This window comes from Microtus ochrogaster, linkage group LG9, assembly GCF_000317375.1.
Source record: "Microtus ochrogaster isolate Prairie Vole_2 linkage group LG9, MicOch1.0, whole genome shotgun sequence".
Taxonomy (NCBI): Eukaryota; Metazoa; Chordata; class Mammalia; order Rodentia; family Cricetidae; genus Microtus; species Microtus ochrogaster.
Genome location: NC_022034.1, coordinates 2,883,124 through 2,905,521, shown reverse-complemented (window position 1 = coordinate 2,905,521; position 22,398 = coordinate 2,883,124). Strand labels below are relative to the sequence as shown.

At 37.5% G+C, this 22,398-nt stretch overlaps 1 protein-coding gene across 1 annotated transcript in view; it reads left to right on the top strand.

The window, feature by feature from the left end:
* Window positions 1–22,398, top strand: part of Chd1 (chromodomain helicase DNA binding protein 1) — a 70,954-nt gene that overhangs the window by 30,342 nt on the left and 18,214 nt on the right. The window contains exons 14-30 of the mRNA XM_026787491.1: window positions 885–1,075; window positions 2,193–2,381; window positions 4,474–4,636; window positions 5,390–5,542; window positions 8,984–9,055; window positions 9,509–9,658; window positions 11,332–11,480; window positions 11,771–11,867; window positions 11,957–12,052; window positions 13,543–13,719; window positions 16,067–16,227; window positions 17,640–17,681; window positions 18,407–18,537; window positions 19,001–19,139; window positions 19,303–19,453; window positions 20,557–20,679; window positions 21,624–21,785. Of these exons, the coding sequence (XP_026643292.1) occupies window positions 885–1,075; window positions 2,193–2,381; window positions 4,474–4,636; window positions 5,390–5,542; window positions 8,984–9,055; window positions 9,509–9,658; window positions 11,332–11,480; window positions 11,771–11,867; window positions 11,957–12,052; window positions 13,543–13,719; window positions 16,067–16,227; window positions 17,640–17,681; window positions 18,407–18,537; window positions 19,001–19,139; window positions 19,303–19,453; window positions 20,557–20,679; window positions 21,624–21,785 (2,346 nt within the window). The remainder of the gene's footprint in view (window positions 1–884; window positions 1,076–2,192; window positions 2,382–4,473; window positions 4,637–5,389; window positions 5,543–8,983; window positions 9,056–9,508; window positions 9,659–11,331; window positions 11,481–11,770; window positions 11,868–11,956; window positions 12,053–13,542; window positions 13,720–16,066; window positions 16,228–17,639; window positions 17,682–18,406; window positions 18,538–19,000; window positions 19,140–19,302; window positions 19,454–20,556; window positions 20,680–21,623; window positions 21,786–22,398) is intronic.

Below are 22,398 nucleotides of genomic sequence, written 5' to 3'. Positions count from 1 at the left end.
TTTACAGCTGTTGTCTCATTGAATTCTTGCATGTTTATATCTGCTGTTTCTACTTGATCGAAAAGTCAGTTCTCAAAGAACATCCTGAACTTGTCTATGTCACACAGCTGTTGATAGCAGGATCAGGCTTGACTCTTTCAAGTTTCAAGAGGCCTAAGTTTATGTATTAAAAACTTGCTGTTTACAGAAGTCATGTGATTAACACTTGGAACATGACCGTTTGAAGGTGACATTCTTAGAGACCGTCTTTGAACTTGGGCTAAAAATCTTGTATAAACTTTTGCAATGGTAGTATAGGCTTCCTTCCCTTTTGCTCATTGCTAATACAGATTAATATTCTCCATTTTCTATTGGTTAAATTAGTCTTATCTGGTAAAAAATTTTGTATGGTAAGATACTTGATTTGAGGATTACAGTTAAGTTTGTTTTTTTGTGTTCTTAAGGTAGGAATTTTCTGTTTAGCCCTATCTGTCCTGGAAGTGACTCTGTAGATCAGGCTGTCTTGAACTCAGAAATCTGTCTGTCGAGTGCTGAGATCAAAGGCGTATGCTACCACACAGCAAAATATTTTTGATTTAAAAGTGATAGTTTCTAATTTTATTTATTCATTTACTTATTTTTGATTTTTTTTGAAACAGGGTTTATCTTTGTAATAGCCCTGTCTGTCCTGGAACTCTGTAGACCTGCCTGGCCTCTAACTCAGAGATCCTCCTACCTCTGCCTCCCAAGTTCTTGGATTAAAGGTGTATGGTACGGCACCACAGCCTGGTTTAGTTTCTAATTTTGATTTTTCTTGTTTAGCATGTTGAATTCAAATCAAATGAAAACGTTAAATTTGCATTCTTATTTCTCCAATTATTAACTATTCTTTTGTTCATTTTAAGGCATTCCTTGGTGGTCTAAATTGGGCATTTATAGGTGTTGATGAAGCACATCGATTAAAAAATGATGATTCCCTGCTGTATAAAACTTTAATTGATTTCAAATCTAATCATCGTCTTCTTATCACTGGAACCCCTCTACAAAACTCCCTGAAAGAGCTTTGGTCATTGCTACACTTCATTATGCCAGAAAAGTAAGACAACTTGGGATAAACATAGTTTCATATAATTAGATTCAGTTGGGAAATAATTTAGGGAATCAAGTTAGTGATTTAAATGACATTGGGTCCACATCATTAAAGCTGAAAAAAAATAGGGTGGAATAATTTTTGAATTTGTAATTTGAGTTTTTAAATTCTTATTAGACATAAACTGCTGTATATACATTAAAATTTTATGTGCATGAATTCTGCTGTATGTATGTGCACCATGTACATACAGTGCCTGAGGAGGCCAGAAGAGGGTGTTGATTTCTCAGCAAGTACAGTTATAGAACTTGAATGAGCTGCCATGTGGAGTCTGGGAATGGACCCCAGTTCTCCTTCAGAGCCACCACATTCTCTGAACGGTTGTGTCCTCTCTTTAGCCCAAAACATTTTAATTGATTTGGCACATGTACAATATATGGCTTGCTTGGAAAACTAGAAAGCTATTGTTCTTTATATTTAATAGTGTCAGTTTCAGTACCCGTAGAGTGTGTTAGTGATCTGACTTTAAAAGTGACAACTAGGTTAGAAAAGGCTAAATAATTTGTCACAGACACATTTCTTTTTCTCAGTAGGCCTTGAACTTTACATGGTATTTTTGAGAAATATTTTAGTGACAACTATTTGTGTTCTTGAATATAATCCAAGAATAGTCACTATAACTTTATTCTCTCTCTCTCTCTCTCTCTCTCTCTCTCTCTCTCTCTCTCTCTCTCACACACACACACACACACACACACACACACGTGATTTACAACTTACAAAAATATGTATTTCATCTTTTTGGTACAGTTCTGCAAGATGAGCCTCATAGATCCTACAGGCTAGGGAAGCAGTTTCATGAGCTGCTATATCTTCCAGCCCTTGTTTAGAGGTAGGGACTCCCTAGGTTGCTCAGGTTAGCCTTGTATGCATTCTGTATCTTTGGTTGGATCATACATACTCATATATGCATATAGATACATATATACATATACACTCACACAAATATTTTTATATGTCAATGTATATATAGGAGGGACTTTTTGGGTGGGAGACTTTCAGAGTTGATTCATTTTTGCTCTAACATTTGCTAATTTCAATAACTCTTCTTTAAATTTTTTAGGTTTTCTTCATGGGAAGATTTTGAAGAAGAACATGGTAAAGGCAGAGAATATGGTTATGCAAGCCTCCACAAGGAGCTTGAGCCATTTCTGTTACGCAGAGTTAAGAAAGATGTGGAAAAATCTCTTCCTGCCAAGGTTGAGCAAATTTTAAGGATGGAAATGAGTGCTTTACAGAAACAATATTACAAGTAAGCTTGAGTCCAGACCTCCGTTCAGAACCAACTGCTGTGGGCCACACTTCAGCTTTAGAATAAGTGCATTCTGAGTCCAGACCTCCGTTCAGAACCAACTGCTGTGGGCCACACCTTCAGCTTTAGAATAAGTGCATTCTGAGGCTACTTAGCAGGCAGCTTTAATGATGGGTCCAAGATTAAATCATTGTCTTAAAAGGTTTGTGTATGAGCTTTGCGTGCATGGATGTATGTGTATCATGTACATGCCTGGTTCCCAGAGGCCAGAACACTGCATAGGATCTGTTGGAACTCGAATTACAGATATGGGTGAACTTCTGTGTGCGTACTGAGAACTGAACTCAGGTCCTCTGCAAGGGCAGCAAGTGCTCTTAACTACTGAGCCATCTCTAGCCTCTGGGCCACATTCTTCACACATCAGTGTGTGCTCTCCTAGCTTTCAATAGCCTCATGTTCTAGTAATTGTGGTAATTGACAGAGTTAAAGAAACGAGACAAAATTTTAGACCATTTTTTTTTTAAAAAAACATGAACAAATCTTATTTTGTGTAAATTTTTTGTTAAATTTATTTAGTGACTTTTCAAAGAATAAAAACAAAAGTATGTCCTAGCATCTATTGAAATATTTACAACTATTTGGAATCTTAAACAGTTAAATTGAAGGTGTTGTGGTGCATAGTTAGCAGACTTGGGAGGTTATCAGCGCAAGATTGAGATTGCAAGTTCATCCTGGTACTTAGTCCCAGGCAGGCCTGGGCTCTATTGGGCATGGCCTTCATCGAGAAGAACCCCTAGTACCTGTGACTCAGTTTGACTTTACTACCACTTGGGTTTTTCTTTATCTCTAGTTCCTTGTTTTTTTCACACATGCTAGAGGTAGTTTTTAATCATATTTTCATGTACCTAATGATTTTTTAAAAATACTATTAATAGCCCACTTTAAAATTTTATAAGTTTTTGATGTCAGTATGTGTTACCTCAAACTTTCTGTGGCAATTAGTGCTCCATTTGTAGGTCTCCCTCCACCCCTTTAAAATTACTTTGATAAGGAGAACAGTTTTCCGAGTAAGGTTTGCATGGTGTGGATTTATCCTAGTGTATATTTCTGTAATATTTAAAAATATTCCCTTTATTTCCTGTAGATCGGGTGCTTGTTTAGATTTATTTATGGAGGGAATATTTTATAGTGGAAAAGGGTAATATTCTTAAGTATTATTTGTGGTTGTGTTTGGAAAATTAAAAAATAAAGAGAATTTGAAAAAGTTAAAAGGAAAAAGATATAACCCCCATAATTCTCTCAGTACTGATTGTTTATTATAAACTTATGCATCTTCTGGGTACTTTTCTTGTTACTATGGTAATAAAATACGGTTGTAAATTGTGTATGCACTTCCTGCTGGGGTGTTGGTGTGGTGGTGCAGTTAGTCCTAACTGATGCCCAAATTAGCCTTGACCCTATCTGAAAGATTGCCACCAATTTCTGTAAAAAGTTTTATAGTATCTTCTCCAAAAACACCGGAGAAATTGTAAATACGGTAAAATAGGTGTTGAGTCTTTAAGGCCTCTTACAGAATCAGGCACTGCACGTGGACAGGCAAATGTTGAGTAACCGATAGAAAAGAAAGGTAATAAATAAAGAATATTCGGGGCGCTTTAAGTCTCTATAAGCTAAGAAACTTCCTTTCGTTTGCAAGAAAAGAAGTTATTAATAATAGGTAGCTAGAGTAGGCTTTGGAGAGCATTGTATGCAGTTTGTGGAGTGGTTTTTTTTCTCTACATAACTACTGTTTAGAGAGGGCAGGTAATCTGTGGAAAAGATGTAGCTCTAAAAACTGGTCAGATGGAATGAAATTGTAAGAGGATTGATAAGTGGACCACTGCTTCACAAAACTCAAGAAAAGCATTAATGTATCTATTATACTTTGTAAAGCTTTCATGTTTTTGTTTTTGTATTTTAAAGTTCAGTCCATCTGTATCTCATCGTGAGCTTCAAAATGACGAAATTTTGATTTGGTGCTAGTGTTGTTTTTAAGCTTTCAGGATTTGTCCTGGTGATGCTGATCATTGTCTGTGTGGCTTTTGTTTTGAAGATGGATTTTAACTAGGAATTACAAAGCCCTCAGCAAAGGTTCCAAGGGCAGTACCTCAGGCTTTTTGAACATTATGATGGAGCTAAAGAAATGTTGTAACCATTGCTACCTCATTAAACCGCCAGATAATAATGAATTCTATAATAAACAGGAGGCCTTACAAGTAAGAACTTTTAATTATTACTTTTGGTAAAGCAGAATTGTAAGAATATATATTTCAGTTTAAATATATATTTTAGTTTAAAACGGCACAGTGATTTAACATATTAGAAGCTCTCTTTTGCTGATGTTTCTTTTAAATAATTATCTTGGTTATTTTTATATTTATGAAAGCTTTTAAGATTGTAATTTGTAAGCATAGTGTTCCAAGCCAGTGTGTTGTAGTGATTTATCAGACACAAATCCATTAGTGTGTCCTTGGTGTGGTGGAGCTGATCTTAAGAGGGCTTGGCCTCCGTAGCTCCTCCCCATCCGTTACTGTTGGATGGCAGCTCAGAACCCAGAAGACATTTGTAATTCACAGTAGCGCATTGAAGGGTGAGGAGCTTATAATTAAGAAGAACATGTTTGCTTGATCTTTAAAGTATTATTTAATTGCTGTTTTTTTTTTTAAATGGATGTTTGTTTTGGCTAAGACTTGGAGAAATAGTGTAAGTGGCAGCAAATAGAACGATGCAGCACCTTTTCCTGCTGAGGACAGAGTGGAGTGAGTGCCGCATGGCGGGGTGGCCTGGATTGCACAGTGGAGGAAAGCCGGGAAGTCCTAGGAAGTTTGAAAGCTAAAGTTTCTCTGCAGCAGTATGAAAAACTTAAAATCTCAGTTGGAAATAATTGGAGCAACTGCAATATTAAGTGGAACATTGTGCTATTTATTTTTATCACATGTTGTAATAGTTTTAATTTATTGTTTCTTTAGCACTTAATCCGTAGTAGCGGAAAATTAATTCTTCTAGACAAGCTGTTAATTCGCCTAAGAGAAAGAGGCAACCGAGTGCTCATTTTTTCTCAGATGGTGCGGATGTTAGATATACTTGCAGAATATTTGAAGTATCGTCAATTCCCCTTTCAAGTAAGCATTTCATTGTCTTTAAGTTTCACCATGTTCTTCCACTTATTTTGTAGAGTTACTTTTGAGATTATTTTGCATATAAATTATATTTTTCTTAAGCATATCTACTTAGAGAATTATATTTGTCATTGTTTTCTCTCTAAGAGTTTCAATTTTTCACTAATTTTAATTTTAATTCTGTCTTCTATGTTATATATTGTTAAAAAGCTGGACTAAGACAGTATTTCTAGGCTAAGAGAGGTCTGAAGGGGAAGCTTTGTGAATTAAGATGACGTCAGAGGAAGGAGAGCAGGTTCCCATGACCTGTGTATTTGTGGTTAGCCTGATCCATGGTTTGCTGATAGAAAGGATCATATCAAAGTAGGGGAGCCTCCTGTCTGTCTACTTAAGATGCATACTGGCATTCATTCGGAGGGATTAAAGCCTACACCGAGGAGTGTTTTCCTATTAGAATCAGGTCATATTTTCAGTACTTTACACCTAGGGGTTCATTTCTTTTTCATCCATTGTGTGTGTGCTCATGGGTGCTCCCATGGAGGTCAGAGGGCTCCAGGGTTGGACTCAGGTTCTCAGGCTTGCTTTGCAAACATTTGTACCTAAGTCAGATTATTGTCCCCCATTGAGTAGTACCAGGCACATAGGCGACCTTCAGTATACACAGCTAGTGAGTGGTGTGTATTTAATGTGGGCAGAATTATAATGAGACTAGTATGCAGATGTTACACATGTAGTTTACAAGTAGAAATGCTGCACCTGCTATGTGTTATCAAAGACAGTGATATTAGTACATAAAAACCCATAGTAATTTAAGGGCAGACAGTGGTACCGCCATTTGTAATCAAACAGCAGTTTTGTATCAAGTGGGAAAGGTACAGATTGATCTGAAAGCTCCGGTCCTCTGCCCAGCCTGCCTCTCATTCCTAGATTGCTCCCCTCAGTTAAATATCTGTTTATTTAAGCCATGCCAAAATAAGTGATTCATGACCAGTCTAGGTTTTACTAATTTTTATTTTAATGGAAAAGAAACATGATTCTTTTTTCAGGCTTAGACCTCCTCATTAGAAATATAAAACAGTGAAATTCTCATAATCCTTGTATAACTCCCCATGTAGTCATGGGTTACATTGCTGGTGTCTCCCTCAAGTATTGGGCATGTGCAGCCATGCTTGTTTTATGTGCATGCCAGCTAATACTCTACAGACTAGCTACATCTCCACTCCACTCTACTGTTTAGATAACAGGGCCTTGCTCATGCTGGCCTTGAACAAGATCCTTCACTTCAGTCTCCTAAGAGGCTCAAGCAGTCCCAGGTTTCTTTAAAAATGAGTGCTGGGACCTAGAGAGTGCTCAGCAGTTGAGAGCACTTGCTGCTCTTGAAGGACCAGAGTTGGTCGCTAGCACACATGCCCGGGGATTCTTGACACTTGTAGCCCCCCACTCTTTTAACACATAGAACAACACATAACAAAAAATAAAAATAATCTTTGAAAAATTATAACTTTAACATACACTGCTGTTTCTTTTCAAGAAAGTTAGTCTAGCAGCAAGAAAGTATCGAGGTCTGGGATCAGGAAGGGGGCTGTGCAGGGTTCACGGCCGAGAGGTGGGAACGTAGAATCCGAGTGGTCAGCAGCCTGTGGTAAAAGACGTAGCAGGTTTAAGGAAGCGGATGGTAAGCTGTCGGTGTGAGATGTGAGACACTCACTATCTTTATTACAGAGACTGTAAGAGTCCAGGAACTAAGATAGGGTTGAAAATCTGTTTTGGAAGAACCTGTTTTGCTGGGCATGTTATTTATTGCACGCCTTTAATTCCAACACTGGCGAGGCAGAGGCAGTCGGATGTCTGAGTTTAAGGCCAGCCAGGGATTCACTGACCTGTCTCAAAAACCAGCAAAGAAACTAAACCTGCTTTACCTCTACTCTGTTTGAAACTTGAAACTCAACTAAGTCATAGCCTAGGTTTCAGTATGATTTTTGTCTTACAGGTATAGCCCAAAATAAAAAGTTTATCAAGCAACCAAAAATACACTTTATCCAAAAACAAAAAGTGTGTTTGCTTTTTGTGTCAGTGTCTACTAGAAAAGCGTACCACACAGAACCACACTCTGAGAAACCTCACACATTTTTGTATCTATTTTATATTTCCCACATTTTTGTCTTTACTGTTATAGTGTCCTAAGTTTTTTTTTTCCTATTGTATCTTTATTTATTTATTAAAGATTTCTGTCTCTTCCCCACCACCGCCTCCCATTTCCCTCCCCTTCCCCCAATCAAGTCTCCCTCCCTCGTCAGCCCAAAGAGCAGTCAGGGTTCCCTGCCCCGTGGGAAGTCCAAGGACCACCCACCTCCAACCAGGTCTAGTAAGGTGAGCATCCAAACTGCCTAGGCTCCCACAAAGCCAGTACGTTTTTATTGTTAGTTTTGTTGCTGGTTTGCAGAAATGTCATAGATACTTGGTTCTTCATCTTGCTTTTAAGCAGAACTGCTTTAGAGTTTCCACCCTCCCTCCTCACCCAGCTGAGGACTGAACCCAGGACCTGCTCTACCACTGAGCTAATTCTCCACCCCCAACTTTCCATTTCTTAAACAGTCATTATCTCTGAGTAATAATTTACACTTGTGCAATTTTTTCTGACATTATTGAAATTATAATAGTCAAACAATGTAACATTGATTATGAATAAATTTTTGCATGTTAATTTTTCTTATTAGAAATTTCCTTTTTATAACTTATCAATGGAGAATTAGTGCTAAAAATAATTATTAAATGTTATCAGCTGGTAAAAATGTATATGTTGGCATATACATGGGCATCAGATAGCATGTAGCTCAGATGATAACAGTGCTTGCCTCAAATGTGAGGCTCTGGGTTTAATCTTCAGTGTTGCAGAAACAGAAAAGAAAATGAATGGATTGGAGTAACAAGTTACTACAGTGTACATACAGCCGATGAGTACATATGTAACAGCCCCCTTCCCCATGCCAGTGATTGAACCAGAAGCCTCACATGCAGTTAGGCAAATGCTCTCTGCTATGATGTCACACCCCACACTCAATAGTAGCTAATGTTTAGTACACATTTCATTGGCTGCTGTGCTGTTTTCTCATGGCTCTACTTTACTACCAAAGAAACAGGTAAAGGGGGGAAACAGAATCACTTGTCTGAGTTGAAGAAACCACTATTGGAGGCTGCCTGACCGGATGGATTCCACCGTGCCTTCAGAGTGGAGCATTCATTGGAATTAGTCAGCTGGTGTTTGCTGAGCTCTCTCGTTCTGGGGTTTCTGGTTCAGAAGATCCGGGTTGGGCTCTGTAACCAACGATTTCTGTTCTCAGGTGGTTCTAATGTTGCTACCCAGTACCCACACTGGACTTACTGATTTTAGTTGTTTAACATTTGACTGTGGTTTGTGAATTATTTTAATCTGTTTTATCCTAGAGATTAGATGGATCAATAAAAGGGGAGCTGAGGAAACAAGCTCTAGATCATTTCAATGCCGACGGATCAGAGGTATGAGAGCTCATTAAATTATATGTTTTGTTTTAGTCGTTGTGTGTCTTCTAACTAACTTTTTAGTTTGTATTATATGTGAATAAAATACCTGTCACTGGTATTTTAGTTCATTTACTTCAGTATAAATTAGCCTCCTATCATTAGCATGGGTTTATGATGGAATCTTGTTGGTTGATCCTCGTAAAGATTTACACATTAGTTGCTATTATTGTTACTGTTGTTTACATTGTTGGAGAGCGAACCCAGGGTCTTGTGCTGCTAGGAACAAAGCTCTGTCACTTGAGCTACAAACCAGTGTTAGTTAATTTTTAATGTTGACTTTCAATTTAATAGTGTCATTAATGTAAAACACTTTCAATTCAGAAATCAGTTGTAAAATTACTTTGAGTAATATACTGATATTGGCAACAGCTTAGATCTAACATTTTGTATACTTAAAATTCCTTGTAGGATTTCTGCTTTTTGCTTTCTACAAGAGCTGGGGGGTTAGGCATTAACCTAGCCTCTGCTGACACTGTTGTTATATTTGATTCTGATTGGAATCCACAAAATGATCTTCAGGCTCAAGCAAGAGCTCATCGAATTGGGCAGAAGAAGCAGGTATTTTAATTTGTTATTTGACTGTTTTGAGTATTTTTCTTCTTTTTAAAAGCTACTGTATCGAATTAACTAAGACAATGAGAAGATAATTGAGACCCAGTCATGCAGATTGGATGAGCAGCAGGGAACCCAGAGTCTGGCAGAACTGAGGGAACTTTGTGTGAGGCTCTGTTTAGATCGTAGCTAGAATGAATGTTACCTATTCAATAGAAAATCGCCATTTGTTGGCCTGCTTATTAACCTTTGATGGTTCAGGTAGTGGGTACAAGGCTCGCTACATATATATGATCACCGGTCCCAGCTGGGGATCCATCCACTGCTGTGCAGCCTTCGCTTTGTTTGAACTGAACAAGGTGGTCCTGAGTCTTTGGCCAGGAACAGTTTCTCCAAGCATCAGCCCTTGTCATTCTGGTTAGTTTGTTTATAGTGGAACTTCTTTTAGGGAGAACTATGTCGTCTATGCACTCAAATATCTAATAAAACATAATTAAAGAAACTGTATAAAGACATAGTTTTGCAGTTTTTTTTTTCCACTAGGTAAATCATAATTTAAAAATAAATCCCTCCAATGTAGAGTGATGGGGGTAGAACAATGGCTCCATAGGTAAGGATACTGGCTGCTTTTCCAGAGGACCCTCGAAAGCAGAATTTCACCTTCAAGAACACAGTGATCAGTTTATAGCTGGGGGTGGAGTTTGATGAGACAACAGCAGATCAGGAAGGTCAAGTCATGGGATGATGCTTGTGTGTGAGTTAAGTGATGGGAAGCACCCTGACTTATCTATGGCAGTGTGCTGGAAGGAGGTGTGACCATCCTTCCATCAGAGCCATCGCTGTACTGCTCCTCTGCTACCCAGACCACTCATCAGTCCCACATGACCTCATTTTTCCCTCTAATGTTTTATGTAAAAGCACATTGTTTGGGATTATTATGAGTCAAGTGGCACCAGCCTGGGTCCAATTCCCATTGTGCCCATTGTGTACATGGTTTTTCTTTTTTCTTTTTTTTTTTTTTTTTTTTTTTTTTTTTTGGATTTTCGAGACAGGGTTTCTCGGTAGCTTTTTTGGTTCCTGTCCTGGAACTAGGTCTTGTAGACCAGGCTGGCCTTGAACTCACAGAGATCCGCCCTGCCTCTGCCTCCTGAGTGCTGGGATTAAAGGCGTGCGCCATCACTGCCCGGCTACATGGTTTGTTTTTAAAACTGTTTCTAAAGTGTGCTCTTAGGGCAATAAAGCAGAGCTAAGGGAAAAAAATTTAGGAAAGAAGGATACATTCAAATAGTTGTGTTTTTTAAAATAATTTATTTTTATTGAATGAGCAGTCATTTTGCCTGCATATATGTCTATGTGAAACTGTTGGATCCCTTGAAACTGGAGTTAGAGGCAGTTGTGAGCTGCCATGTGGTTGTTGGGAGTTGAACTCAGATCCTCTGGAAAAGCAGCCAGCAGCCAGTGCTCTTAACTGTTGAGCCATCTCTCGCCCCTCAAATAGTTTTATAAATGGCAGAACTTTCGCTTTAGATGTGGCACATTGTTACAAAATTAAAAAATTTAGTTTTACATCTGAGAATTTGAAAGTTAGTGAGGTGAACTGATCTCTGTACTGCCATTTGGGCTCCAGGTCAGCAAAGATCCTCTTTCATGCAGCTTGCTTCTCATGCTTGTCTTTGTAGGTGAATATATATCGTTTAGTAACAAAGGGATCAGTTGAAGAAGATATTCTTGAAAGGGCCAAAAAGAAAATGGTTTTGGATCATCTTGTGATTCAAAGAATGGACACGACCGGGAAGACGGTGCTGCACACAGGTTCCGCCCCGTCAAGGTCGGTACTCACCACGGAGAATCCCTCTGGGGCACCCTGAGCTCGTGTCCTGTATGTAGTGTGGTTAATTTTTATGCTTTTAACACGTTAGACTGATTTGTGTTAGAAGCATACATACAAATACCTGGCTTTACTATTAGACACTGATCACCTAGAGGAATCTCTTAATTTCTATGTCGCAAGTTTCTTAGTTTAAAATAAGGAAATTAAAACTTTGACCACACAGCTTCCTGAATATGCTTTGAAATGTTTCTGTTAAGATTGAGTTTTTGTTTTTTTCCTGTTTTCAGTTCTACCCCCTTTAATAAAGAGGAGTTATCCGCAATTTTAAAGTTTGGTGCTGAGGAGCTTTTTAAGGAGCCTGAAGGAGAAGAGCAAGAGCCCCAGGTTAGTAACAGTTACACCGGATACGTGTTGTCTGTTAGATACGGGAAAGGCTCAAGTACATTTATGATAAAAATTTCCTTTTAATACAGGAAATGGATATAGATGAAATCTTGAAGAGAGCTGAAACACATGAAAATGAGCCAGGCCCCCTGACTGTAGGGGATGAGCTCCTTTCCCAGTTCAAGGTAAGCCTTCCTCCTCCATGATCATATCTGTCTATTACTGCAGGTCAGGTCCCCCAGTGTCCTTCACTCTGCCTCCTTCATAACTTCAATTTTTTTGGATAGATTTCAACAAAAATTAATTTAAAAATGATCAAAAATAAGAACTCTCCAGAAAGTCAGTCAGAGTAAGTAACTGTTACTTGTAAATGTCCCTGGCTTGGTGAGGGCTGACACAACATAAGTCACCTGACTTCAAGGGGAAGTTGGGCAGGGTTCAGGTTTTTCTTAAATTTTATTATTATTATTAGTATTTTTAAAAGCAGGTTTCTTGGCTCAAGCTCAAAACCAAAAAGGACAAACAAACAGGTTCCTCTGTACCTTAGCCGTCTGTGTGGTTCTTAGGAATCAATTAGTAGTTGTTCATTCACTCGATACTAATTGTAATGGTGAATACCAGGGACTCAAAATGACTCACTCAGTACTCTGGAGGATAGAGGATGGACTGAGGGCGGGGAAATAAAACAGAAAACAAAATGAAATAAAGATGTGGAAACCTGTCACTTGGGTCATGATCTAGCAGATTGTTTTTCCTGTAGCCCATTGCACCGTTTGCCTTGATTAACTGCTTGTCGGGGAGAGGCAATAAAGGAAAAACCCACGACTTAGAGTAAATGTGAATTATTTATATGCCAGTGAATTGGTATTCTTATATGACTAGCTGCCTTTTAAGGCTGCCTATTTTTTAAATTTATTTTTATTTATAAGTACTTATAGAGTACATGTTTGCCTAGAACTTTATGAACAGTAGGCATAAGTTTTTTTCTTCATTCAGTTATGTTTGAGTTTTTATATAATTAACCTTGAGTATTGGTTGAATATCTTCTTAAAACTTTAAATGTATTATCTTTACAGGTTAGTTTCTATCCATTCCTTTAGAAATGGGAAGGAAGCCAAGGTCTAGAAACCTAGTTATTTACGGAGGAATCTGTCAACTACTCCTCACGTTCTGTTTTTATGAAAGGGGAGGAGCATTCTTTGGCATTTAGTAGTTGATAGACTAGTCTAGGAATTCCTTCAGAAGGTCGTATAGCATCTTACTACAATACATTACTGTATTTGTGTTATTTTGTCTGCTACTCGTTTGTTGTTAGCCTTGTTCTGTTACTAATTACTCATAATACCATGTAGCAGCACAGAGAGCCATTGCAGGAAGGAGGAATCAGAGAGGTCCGTTGGCTTGATCTGCTTTACTCTAATGAAGAAACAACTATGTAATTGGCGGTGCTAGCTCAATTTATAGTCATTGTCTTGAGATATTTAGGTTTTTGTTTGGTTGTTGAGATGGTGAGGAGGGATCTTGAGGTTAATGACTGTTGTACTTCTTTGGGGGAAACCAGCTGGGTTGACAGCCCCAGTTACAGCAGAGGCTGATGAAAAGAACAAATGTGACTAAATAAATGATTAAATATTGTCTGCTGTACTTACTCTGTTAAAATTCTGGATTCTATCAGGTTGCCAACTTTTCAAATATGGATGAAGATGACATTGAATTGGAACCTGAGAGAAATTCAAAGAACTGGGAGGAAATCATTCCAGAAGATCAGAGAAGACGATTAGAAGAGGAAGAAAGACAGAAGGAACTTGAAGAAATTTATATGCTTCCAAGAATGAGAAACTGTGCAAAGCAGGTGACTGTGTGATTTTAGAATATTGTTATCATAACAGTATTTCATGATGCTTAGAGTAAATGTTCTTTTTGTTTGGTTATGAACAGTAACTTTATAATTTTTTCCTCTTAATTTCTTTGATAATTTGCCTAATAAAATGAGTTGGAAAGTGTTTCCTCCGATCTTGGAGTATTGTGTAGATATGGGAATTTTTCTTATTTAAGTGATGGATATTGTCAGGGAAACTATCTGTTATTTTATGTCTTTAGGGTATTTAGGGACACCTGCCCTTTATTCCTAATACTGGTAACTTTTTTTAAAATTATTCTAGGTACAGCTTTATTTATTTTTCAAAGAACTAGTTTTTTTTTTCACTAGTTTGTTTCTGTTACCATTTCTTTTTATTTAATTTGTTCTTTTTACTTTCTTATAAGATGTGAGTTTAGAAACTAAATTAAGATTATTCTTTACTTACCACATCTAGTACTGTAATTTTCTCTTACAACTTTTTTTGAATCTTCCAAAGTTTATCATCTCTTGTTATATTTTTTTTGTTTGATACTACTGTATTATCTCTCACTTTGACTTCTTTGGTCCATAATTTAGTTGGGAGGTTTTCCCAATATGTTTTTAACATCTTTAAGAAAATAAAAACACCCAGTACTAGATTTCTTGTTTCCTTTTGTTAGTGTATTGCACTTTAAGATTGCATTGATTACTGAGTGTTTGGACATCTTACTACAATGTGAATAAGTGAAAACCTTCTGTTCTTCGTTCTGTTTGTTGGGGGTCTCCTCCCATGCTCTCAGTGAGAGTGAAGAGTTTGTAAGCTTGGGAAAGTTGACTTTGCCTTTCTTAGGTTTTCCCACTATTGATTCATTTGCCTTGCTGGGCTTTACTACACACCCAGCACAGGTTTGGGGGTTTTACTGCAGCCCTTGTTCACAGGTGTCCTGTGTTCTTGTGCTTGGTAATTCTCACCTTCAATAAGCTGCAGCTGGCTTAGTCCTTGACCTGCTCATAGTCCTTGATCTCTTCCTGGAAATACTTTGATTTAAATGTTGAAGCTGTTCTGTGATTGAGTTTTGGTGTATGTTTAAAAGTTAATAGCGTTATAAGTTAGGTTTTCAGTTTGGGTATATGCAGTATTCTACTAACTTACACAACAGGCAGAAGTAAGGTTACTTCTGTATATGGTATGTCTTATTTGTGCTTACTTCTGCAGACGTCAACGTGACATTTTCAGTAGTGCACAGGAAACATAGCAAAGTGAGAGTTCTTCTGAAAGGTTAAGATGAAATTAAAACAGTTGAGAATGTACTCACCTACGTAACCTTTAGCACACAAAGCTTTGGGAACCTCCAGAGACTTAGTTTATATTTTGGTGTATTCATTAAAAAAAAAATGTTATAAATAGGTACTCATGTGCCCTGTGTGACTTTTTTTTTTTTTTGAAAATATCTGATCATCTTATTTAGAAAAAGCAATGGAGGATGATATTTAGAAGGAAAATACTGAAGACTCTGTCTCCCCAGATATACGCCTAGCGATGTTACTGTAAAATGTATCAACACAGCATTTAAACTCACCTGCATTCGACTAATTAGCTTGAGTTCATGCTAATTTGGAACTTGTTTTATCCCTTTACAACACACGTTTGAGTAGCTTCTCAGCACTCCATCCTGTGGGCTACTTGTGTACTTCCTCCTTAGTAAATGCCTGATTTCCTTCATTTTTCATTATATAAAGAATTTTACTGGACAATCACCTTCACATTTCCGAGGAAAAATGCCTAGAAGTGATGTGTGTGGGTCAGCAGAGTGATGACTTCTGATGCATGTGATAGAATATTGCCAAGTTATCCTGTTGTTTAATAAGTGCAGACACAGACCTGTGCCCATGTTGTCAGTTATCCTGTTGGTTTAATAAGCGCAGACACAGACCTGTGCCCACTGTTGTCAGTTTCATCGCAGTGCAGACAAGAATCCTTGTTGCTTACTCAGTGTTTACCAAGTGAATACATTTAAAAGGAAATTGTATTTCATTGTTTTTCTTTTAAATATTATTGACCTCATACAGTTTTGTATTTATAACAATTAACTGATTGCCAATTAATAGCCATTATATTTTTATAGAAAGTTGGTTATTTTCTTGTTTTATTCTTAAGCCTCAAATACTAAGCTCATTAACCCTCATCAGTACATGTTATATCATTCTCTATTGATTATTAATTGCTTTTGGCTTTGGAATAGTTTCCATTTGTGGACTAATGTTTTGAAAGTTTTTATAGTAGTTCACTGTGTTTGTCTTTGCCCATAAGATAAAGGCTTCTTACCCTGTATTTGGGGATATTCTTTGTTGTTTCCAGATAAGTTTCAATGGAAGTGAAGGGAGGCGGAGCAGAAGCAGGCGGTACTCTGGCTCTGACAGTGACTCCATCTCGGAAAGGAAACGACCAAAGAAGCGCGGGCGGCCACGCACCATCCCTCGGGAGAACATTAAAGGGTTTAGTGATGCGGAAATTAGGCGGTAAGAGGACATTCACCATCTTGTTAACTTGGTGGTTTTAGAACAGAAAACTGAATATAAAAACTAGATTAAGAGGTTTTACAGGGTAGAATAGGTATTTGCGGAGTTCTACTTTTAGATATGGATTATAACTTTGAAAAAAAGGTGTGACGTGTAATGTTTTCACGTTATTTTTGTTACACCACTTGAATATTCAAATTGTTTCCTCTTACTGTGGTTCAGAGTGATCCCTTTGAATAATAAAATTGCATTGAGAGACAGAGAGAGAGAAAGAAAAGGAAAAAGCTGTTGTCTGATTCAGGCAGGTGGAAGTCAGACAGGCCATGGGGATTGATGAACCTCTGTTGAGAATACGCTTGTGTGCACAGGTCTTCAAGGGGAGTGAAGACAGCTTAGCTTATGCAGCATCTGTAAAGTTGATAAAAGCTTGTTCATTTTTGTTTTGGAAGTTTGTTTCTTTCCAGTTATTTTTAACTCTTTTCCTTTAAATCATAGACCTGACAAAGTTCTTCCTCATTGTCCCTACAACAAAACTAAATGCATTGTTAGTTTTCATTAAGGGAAGTTTTGTGACCATCTGATTTGCTGGACTTTTCTGTCTTTAGTTGAAGAAGCATATCATCTACTTTCTGGATATTTTCCTTCATCTATCAACCACTTAAGTTGCTTTGTTGTGACGTAAATTTTTGTTTTCCACTGTTGGTACAACGCTCACCCGAATTAACCCTTTGAGTAAGCCTTGATCAGCTTTGGGAGTGTGATGAGGCACTGTGGATGGTCACTCTGGAGACACTCCACTTGTGGTAGCTTTGAAACTTTTTTGTCTTATGAAAATAATAAAGTAATTTCTAAAATAAAATTTAGCTTCTATTGTTTTATTTATATTGCTATCTTAGCCTCTTCTTGGGTGTTAAAGTGTTTTATTTCCTATAACTTAATGTCCTAACAATTTATAGCTTTTTTTTCTTTTTTTAAATTAGGGAACAGTCCTTTAAGTTTGTTTGTTTGTTTTTCCACCAAAAAGTGTTTTGCTTTGGTTTGATTTGGTTTTTGTTATTTTGACACAGGGTCTCAGGCTTCCTTCCACCTCCCAATGCTAGCATTGTAGAAGTGCACTACCATGCCTGACTCCGTTCTTACTTCCTTATGCAGTTTGAATACAGAGGGAGGGGTGTGTATGTCTGTGTCTGATCATTGTTTTGTTTTCTGCAGTGCTGGGAATCAAATCCAGGGCCTTTGTGCATTCTCATCAAGCTCTGTACCATTGAGCTACAGCCCAGTCCACATAAATATTTTATATATTTATATATGTGTATGTGTGTGTGTTTATACACACACACACATACACACACACAAACATATAAACACAGTTTTATAGAACACATTTGAACCAAACATTTATTTTCTGTTAGGTTTATCAAGAGCTATAAGAAATTTGGTGGCCCTCTGGAAAGGTAAACGCATTTACCATTTTCATTCGTTTATGAAATGTGTACTGTATTGTCATGTTTATTTATGTAGTTGCCATTCAGTTTAGCTACTGATTAAATCTGCTTTAATGAACATGTTTAGAAATTGGTAGGGACCAAGTTGCAGATTGATTACCGAATGTGTTTGTATGGATTTTGAGTCTCCAGAATTTTGTAGAAAGAATATAGATTTATTATAGAGGGACTAAGTTACAAATGTATCCTGACTTCTTTGTCTTTTGTACTAAATTGAATACAGAGCAGCAAAGACTCAAATTAGTTTTTTCATCCTTTTCTCATAAAAATTCACAAAATAGAGATACATTCTATTTTATTTTGAGTTGGATTGCTTAAAAATGCGACAGTATTTGCCAGGCTAATCTTTATCAGTTCTATGGCAATACAAATCTCAGGACCTTTTCATTTATAATTCTCATGAGATTTTATCACTCCTTTTTCAGTCAGATCTGAAGAAGTTTTTTTAATGGTTCTATATAATCTACCTTTTGCTCATGAATGTGTGATAAACGGATTCTCTGATAAGCTGAAGCTGTTCTAGTGTTCTGTCTTCTGTACTTGCTATATAAGCTAGAGTATAAAGGGTAGACAATAGAATGATATTTGGATTTTGAAATAAAATAAGCATAGTTTTTTTAATTGTGTCATTTCACTTAACATATTTATCTGGAAATGGTGTTGTCTTACTACAGATTAGATGCGATTGCTCGAGATGCTGAACTGGTCGACAAGTCAGAAACAGATCTCAGAAGACTGGGGGAGCTGGTGCACAACGGCTGTGTCAAGGCTCTGAAGGACAGTTCTTCAGGGACAGAGCGAGCAGGTGAGGCCTTCAGTTAACCTGCAGTCTGAAGGCCGAGTCTGGACTTTAGTGTCTGGGATTGTCTTCTGAATCCATCACTGGATGGAGAGAATTTAAATATCCACCAGTGGCATTAGTTTGGAGTATGTACAGTTAGTTTATTATACTTATTTTCTCATTCATCTACATAAGGAACAATATCTACGTAAGATTTAGTAATCTGATATACTGGAGAAATCCTTGTGAAATTCTTGTCTAGGGGCCACTCGCTGGTGGTAACTTCCCCCCTGCACTTTTCACACCAGGACTTTCTGTGAATTCTTATCTTCTGGTCTAGTTAGTAGTATATATAGTGAATTTTAAGACTTTATTTTTAGCAAAAAAATAGAATACATTTTAACATAAGTAACAACAGAAGCTGTTTTGTAGAAGTACATAATTATGTATAGATATGTTTTTCTATACTCTTGTTTAAAAAAATAAGGTGGCAGACTTGGAAAAGTGAAGGGGCCAACATTCCGAATATCAGGAGTACAAGTGAACGCGAAGCTGGTCATTGCTCATGAAGACGAGCTGATACCTTTGCATAAATCCATTCCTTCAGACCCAGAGGAGAGGAAGCAGTAAGTCCCCCACGCTATCAGATTCTGTTGCCCAGTAATTTTGTTATGAACATTTGCTACATTTTTGTATCATTGACTATTTTTGATAAAAAGTTTTAATTAAATATTATAAAAATTTATATTACAGCTACTAACTTGCAGTAATTTCTTCCATTAATGTTAGGTACACAATCCCGTGCCATACAAAGGCAGCTCACTTTGATATAGACTGGGGCAGAGAAGATGATTCCAATTTGTTAATTGGTATCTATGAGTATGGCTATGGGAGCTGGGAAATGATTAAAATGGATCCTGACCTCAGTTTAACACACAAGGTACTTAAGTAGTTTTTTTTACTCTGTTGACTATTAATATTGGCTTCATGTTATTCTAATTTTTTTGAAAATAAGTTTTAGAATAAGGAAATAAAGTTTCTAATGTGGTTTCTACATTAGAGCTTGGTTCTAATAAAATAATTGAATTTTAATATCTTAAGATATTTCTTTATTTCTGAAATATGTTTTTGTTATAAGACAGGTATATTTTCCTTCACATTAAGTGGTTAAAATCTTTCTGTTATTAAAAGAAACAAAAAAGGAATGTTAAAGTCCTATAATAATACCTTTCTTAAAAACTAATAATTTTAAGTACTGGTCTCACCATGTTAGATCTCTCATTCTCCTGGTTTCAGGCTAAATTGAGAGGTTTCTTTTTAGGTATACTTACATAGTATTTATTCTTAAGAGCCAGACATGGCGGTGAACACTGGTAATCTTAGTGCTTAAAGATAAGAGAATTGCTACAAGTTTGAGGCCAGTGAAGACTTAATTGTAAGGCTGGAAGAGTTGGCCAGGAATTGGTGGTGCACACCTATAATCCCAGCACTTGGAGGCAGAGGCAGGCGGATCTCTGAGTTCGAGGCCAGCCTGGTCTACAGAGTGAGTTCCAGGACAGCCAGAGCTACACAGAAAAACCCTGTCTGGAAAACAAGCAACAACCAAGAGAGAGGGAGTGAAGAATGAATTAAATCTCTGCATATGCTACAGGTGTAAAACGTGTGTTCTGTAGCCATCTGCTAGCAGTGCTGTTCCTAAGACTCAACTTGCTGTTCTTGTAGTCTCCTATACAACCTAGTCTAACAATATTGTGAATGTTAAAAGCTTTAGTGTGTGAGCTATATACATTTTTATTAAATTGTAGTTTTTCTTTTTGTTTTTTGTTTTTTCGAGAAAGGTCTCTCTGTTGCTCTGGAGCCTGTCCTGGAACTAGCTCTTGTAGACCATGTTGCCCTCGAACTCACAGAGATCCACCTGCCTCTGCCTCTTAAGTGCTGGGATTAAGCATTTAATTTAGGGAGCCACCACCACCCTAAATTGTAGGTTTTCACCAGTAAACTTTTCATGTTATTTATGAAAGACAACCTGAAATGCTTTTTCAGATTCTTCCAGATGATCCTGATAAAAAACCACAAGCTAAACAGTTACAGACACGTGCAGACTACCTCATCAAGTTGCTCAGCCGAGACCTTGCAAAGAAAGAAGCGCAGAGACTTTGTGGTGCAGTAAGTGAGAGCTGTGCACGCCTGAGGCCAGTTCACTCTTCCCTTCATTTGACCATGCTGGTTGTCAGGTTCCCGTGACACGACTTGGTTCTTTAATTTAGTAGTTTTCTTTGGCTATGACAGTAGAGTGAATGTTCTTGGAGAGGCCAGGCTCAGATCTTATTTCAAAATATTTAAAGTTTATTGGACAGTGTCAAGTGTTGTCGGTGTTATGAGGCACTTCAACAAAGATTTTTAAAAAGACTTGATAATTTATTTTTATTGTATGTGTATGAATATTTGTGTGTGTGTGTGTGTGTGTGTCTGTGTACTGTGTGTGTTGCCTGGTACACATGGAGTACAGAGGAGAGCATCAGATTTCTGAAATCCTGAGATAATGCATGGTTGGAAACTCCCATATGGGTTCTGTCGGATATTGGGGTTCATTCAACCTTAAGAGCAGAAAAGCAAAGCAGCTAGCTAGCCACTGATTCTTACCTTGACCTCAGTCCAAAAATGGTGATCCTGCCTCCAGGAAACCTCAAAATGAGACTGAGCCTGAGAGCTGTCTCCTCCCATTTATAATCTCTAGTTTTGGGATTATGGCAAACTAGTGTAGCTACTGGGATCAAAGGTGTTTCATTTCTGTCTGGTCTGTGAGGCTGAACAGTGTGGCTGTTTTATTCTCTGATCTTCAGGCAAGCTTTATTTATTAAAATACCAATGAAATGCTACTACATTTAGTTGTAGGTGATGTCTGACAGGGAAAACTTCACTTCTCTTTCTCTCTTTCCAGGAACAATTACAGTGGTTAGTAACTTTGACATTGACATATTTGCTGTAATGAGTTGTGTTTTCTCTATTGACTCTAAGCTTGGTGCAGCCCATCACCAACAAATGAGTGTTTGTGATATTTTTAAAATGGAAAATCAGTTACTTGATTAAATATGAATAATTACTTTTAGGGAGGTTCAAAGAGGAGAAAAACAAGAACTAAAAAGAATAAAGCAATGAAGTCCATCAAAATGAAAGAAGAAATAAAGAGCGACTCTTCTCCCCTGCCGTCAGAGAAGTCTGACGAAGATGACGGTAAAGTAGGTGACAGCCGCTGTCAGCATGGAAGGGAAGTTGAGCTTTAGAGGGAATTGTGGTGGTTTATAATATAGTTTATTATAGATCATCAGTATGTGATAGAGACATGTCTGAGACAGATCAAACCCTTGCCAATTAAATGAGCCTTCTCTTTTAATTTTATTATGAACATGAACGAAATTGGCTTTCTTTAGAAGAAGGTAAATATTGCACATATCATTAGTAAAGGGTTTAAAAGTTAAAATTTTCAGAACCCATATACAAGATAAGAGCATTAGTCCAAACCAGTTTCAGTAACTGTTCTGCAGGATTATGTGGGCATATAGTTGAGAGGAGGAATTGGTTTAAGCACTTTTTAATGCCTTCTTTAGAAGATAACATTACAAAGGAGATTAAGATAACATTACAAAGGAGACTTTATTCTTTGTTGTTTAGAAAATTAGCAAGGAAATTTTATTAACAAACCTAGCAGTAGTAAAAGTGCACCATGTTCAAGGGCTGAAAGAGATCTTCGGATGAAATTGGCAGATGACTGTTCACTGAAAATAAGTACTTGTAGAAGAAAACAGGAGCCGGGCGGTGGTGGCGCACGCCTGTAATCCCAGCACTCGGGAGGCAGAGGCAGGCGGATCTCTGTGAGTTCGAGGC